This window comes from Phaseolus vulgaris, chromosome 11, assembly GCF_051622355.1.
Source record: "Phaseolus vulgaris cultivar YP4 chromosome 11, ASM5162235v1, whole genome shotgun sequence".
Taxonomy (NCBI): Eukaryota; Viridiplantae; Streptophyta; class Magnoliopsida; order Fabales; family Fabaceae; genus Phaseolus; species Phaseolus vulgaris.
Window position 1 is genome coordinate 29,749,922 of NC_143508.1, and position 3,370 is coordinate 29,753,291.

A 3,370-nucleotide genomic window follows, 5' to 3' on the forward strand; every position below is an offset into this window, starting at 1 on the left:
ACCCTTCCCGTTCTCGAGACCTCTAAGCCAAAAGAACGATTCACAACTGACCTCATCTTCGCTCAAAGGCGAAGGAGGATTTCACTGGTGAACCATTTCGTTTATCCTTGGCGCTCTCACTCGAGGGGGAGGTGTTCTCTGCGAACCTGTCGTCCCGCTCTCGAGACCTTTAACGCAAGTAAACGGGTTCATAACTACATTGTACAAAACATTCGAGAACATACTTCAATCGAATTTTATTGGGTGACCTCGTTAAAAAACCCTCGGAAGGGAAAAAAGAGCGTCCCCTCATAACTATGTACAATGCTACAGTTTAACTGAAATAAAACTTGAGATTGGTCACATTCCATGTACGAGAAATCGCACCTCCCTCCAGCGTCTCAAGTCTATATGCCCCATTCCCAAGGGCCTCTGTCACTCTGAAAGGACCAGTCCACTTGGGGGACAGCTTGTTCTCTAGATGATATGGGTTGGCCTTCCACATCATCAGGTCGGCGACCTGGAACTGACGAGGCTTCAGCTTTGAGTTGTGCTTGTACTACACCCGTCTCTTCAAAGCTTCAACTTTAATTCTTGCTTCCTCCCTGACTTCATCGAGTAGGCCCAAGTTCACCTTTCTCTCTTCGTTGGACTCTTCATCCATGAAGTTCTAGAAGCGTGGCGAGCTCTCCTAGGAATCATCGCGTCCGACCCATACACCAAGCTGAAGGGCGTCTCTCTGGTGGTGGACTAGGCAGTGGTGTGGTAAGCCCACAGAATTCTAGGAACCTCCTCTGTCCAAGTTCCTTTGGCCTTCTCGAGCCTTCTCTTCAGACCTCTGAGCAGGACTCTGTTGGCAGACTCGACCTGCCCATTCGTCTGGGGGTGCTCGACTGATGCGAACACCTGCTTTATGCCAACTTTTGTGCATAGCTTGCCCAACTGTTGGCTTGCAAACTGTGTGCCATTATCAGACACCAAGCGCTTCGGTACCCCGAAGCGGCACACTATGTTCTTCCACACGAAGTGCTGGATCTTGTGGGTCGTGATCTGCACCACTGGCTCAGCCTCTGTCCACTTCGTGAAGTACTCTATGGCGACCACGAGGTACTTCAGCTGCCTTATCGCCAAAGGAAAGGGTCCCAGGATATTGATTCCCCAGGTGTGAAATGGCCAGGGGTTGTAAATCGACCTGAGCTCCTCTGATGGCGCCTTGTGCCAGTCAGCATGTTGCTGACACTGCTTGCACTGTTGTGCATACCTTGTGTAGTCTTCCCTTACAGTTGGCCAATAGTATCCCGCACGAATGGCCTTCGATGCTAGAGATCGTCCACCGACATGACTCCCACATATCCCTTCGTGAAGCTCTGCCATTATACGTGCGCATTGGTCGCCGCTTACACATACCAAGATTGGGTGGGTGAACTCATGTCTAAACAACTCTCTGTCAATGAGAGTGTACTAGGCAGAATATTTCTTTATTTTCTTGGCCTCTGTGGGTTCCAATGGGAGTATCCCATCAGCCAGGTAGCGCTTGTAGGGCATCATCCAGGTTTCTCCTCCTTCGACCAGGCACACCTGCATTGATTCCTCCCCCAGGACTGGATATGTGCTTACCTTGGGAATTTTCAGTGTCTCTTGGGTCAGTGACCGATGACTCCTCGCCCTTCTTCTCGTGGTGCTGACCTGGTGGACCCCTACCAAGTTATCTGAGGTGAAAGTACGAGGTGTCTTCAGGGTTTCCTGTATGACCCTCCTCTGCCTGCCCCCCTTTCCTAAACTGGCGAGCTTAGCTAGCAAGTAAGTTCGGGCATTCTGCTATCTAGGAACATGCACTAGCTCGAACACCGCAAATGACCCCTTCAGAATCTGGACGTACCCTAGGTATGCGGCCATCTGAGGGTCCTTGGCTTGGTATTCTCCCGTTACCGGATCTGTGACAAGTAGGGAGTCACTCTTTGCCAACAATCTCTGCACACCCATCTCCTTGGCTAATAGCATGCCAGCAATGAGGGCTTCGTACTCCACTTGGTTGTTATTGGCCTTGAAGACGAACCGTAGGGCCTGCTCGATCAATAGCCCGTTCGGTCCCTCCAAGATGACACCTGCTCCGTTGCCTTGTTGGTTAGAGGTCCCGTCTACAGAGAGCACCCACCGGAAGTTGGCTTCCTCTTGGTGTGCATCTGCCGAGGAGAGCTCCACCACGAAATCTGCGTAAACTTGGCCTTTGATAGGACCTCGGGGCTTGTATTGGATATCGAACTCTAAAAGCTCCACTACCCATCATACCATCCTTCCCGCCACGTCCGTTTCTGTAGGAGCTTGAGGATAGGCAGGTCTGTCATCACCACCACGGTAAAACTCTGGAAGTAGTGGCGAAGTCTTCTTGCTGAGAACACTACTGCCAGGGCTGCCTTCTTTAGGACCTGGTATCTTACCTTAGGCCCTTGCAATACTTTGCTCACAAAGTATATAGGCTTTTGCACTTGGTCCTGCTCCTGCACAAGGACTGAACTGATCGCCTGTTCTGTCACAACGAAGTACAGGCGGAGTGGAGTACCCAGTTGTGGCTTGCACAACACTATGGGACTGGTTAGGTACTCCTTTAGCTTGAGGAACGCCTCCTCGCACTCCCGAGTCCAGATCAACTTGTTGTTCCTTCTCAGACACTGGAAGTAAGGGTAACCCTTGTCTCCTCCAGCTGATACAAATCTAAACAGAGCGGTCATCCGCCCTATCAACTGTTGCACCTCCTTCATTGAGATTAGGCTTCTCATCGCGAGGATTGCAGCGCACTTCTCAGGGTTCGCCTCTATCCCACGCTCGGTGAGTAGGAAACCCAAGAACTTACCCGCTTCCACCCCAAACATGCACTTCTCGGGGTTCAACTTCAGTCTATACTTAGCTATTGTTGTAAATAGCTCTTCCAGATCAACCACATGCTAGTCCTTCACCTGTGAGGTCACCACCATGTCATCCAAATAGGCTTGCACATTTCGCCCTATCATGGGCGCGAGCACTCTGTCCATCAGCCTCTGGTAGGTGGCACCTGCATTTTTCAGCCCAAAGGGGATCACCGTGTAACAGTATCAAGACAGCTCTGTCCTGATCGTTGTCTTGAATTCGTCCTTGGGATGCATCTTAATCTAGTTGTACCCAGAAAAAGCATCAAGGAAGTTGAGCATCCTGCAGCCCGAGGCACTGTTCACCAAGGCGTCGATTCTTGGTAGAGGGTACGAGTCCTTCGGGCAAGCTTTGTTGTGGTCCGTGAAGTCGACACACATCCTCCACTTCCCGTTGGCCTTCTTCACCAAGACCACGTTTGCCAACCACTCAGGGTACTGGATCTCCCTTATGTGGCCAGCGCTCAGCAGCTTCTTCGTCTCTTCCT

The 3,370-nt window shown here is 51.1% G+C and overlaps 1 protein-coding gene across 1 annotated transcript; it reads right to left on the reverse strand.

The window, feature by feature from the left end:
- Positions 1-1,797: 1,797 nt before the first annotated feature.
- Positions 1,798-2,756, reverse strand: LOC137838755 (uncharacterized). The gene is made up of 2 exons (XM_068647982.2): positions 2,418-2,756; positions 1,798-2,223 (listed from the first exon to the last, which is right to left on the reverse strand). The coding sequence occupies exons 1-2, from the start codon at positions 2,754-2,756 to the stop codon at positions 1,798-1,800; spliced, it is 765 nt and encodes a 254-aa protein (XP_068504083.2).
- Positions 2,757-3,370: the final 614 nt, after the last annotated feature.

Bases quoted from the DNA above. Each gene is read 5' to 3' on its own strand.
- LOC137838755 (XM_068647982.2), bottom strand. From the start codon at position 2,756: ATGAGAAGCCTAATCTCAATGAAGGAGGTGCAACAGTTGATAGGGCGG. The intron at 2,224-2,417 runs GTAAGATACCAG...ATCCAATACAAG, and splicing joins AAGTATTGCAAGGGCCTAAG to CCCCGAGGTCCTATCAAAGG.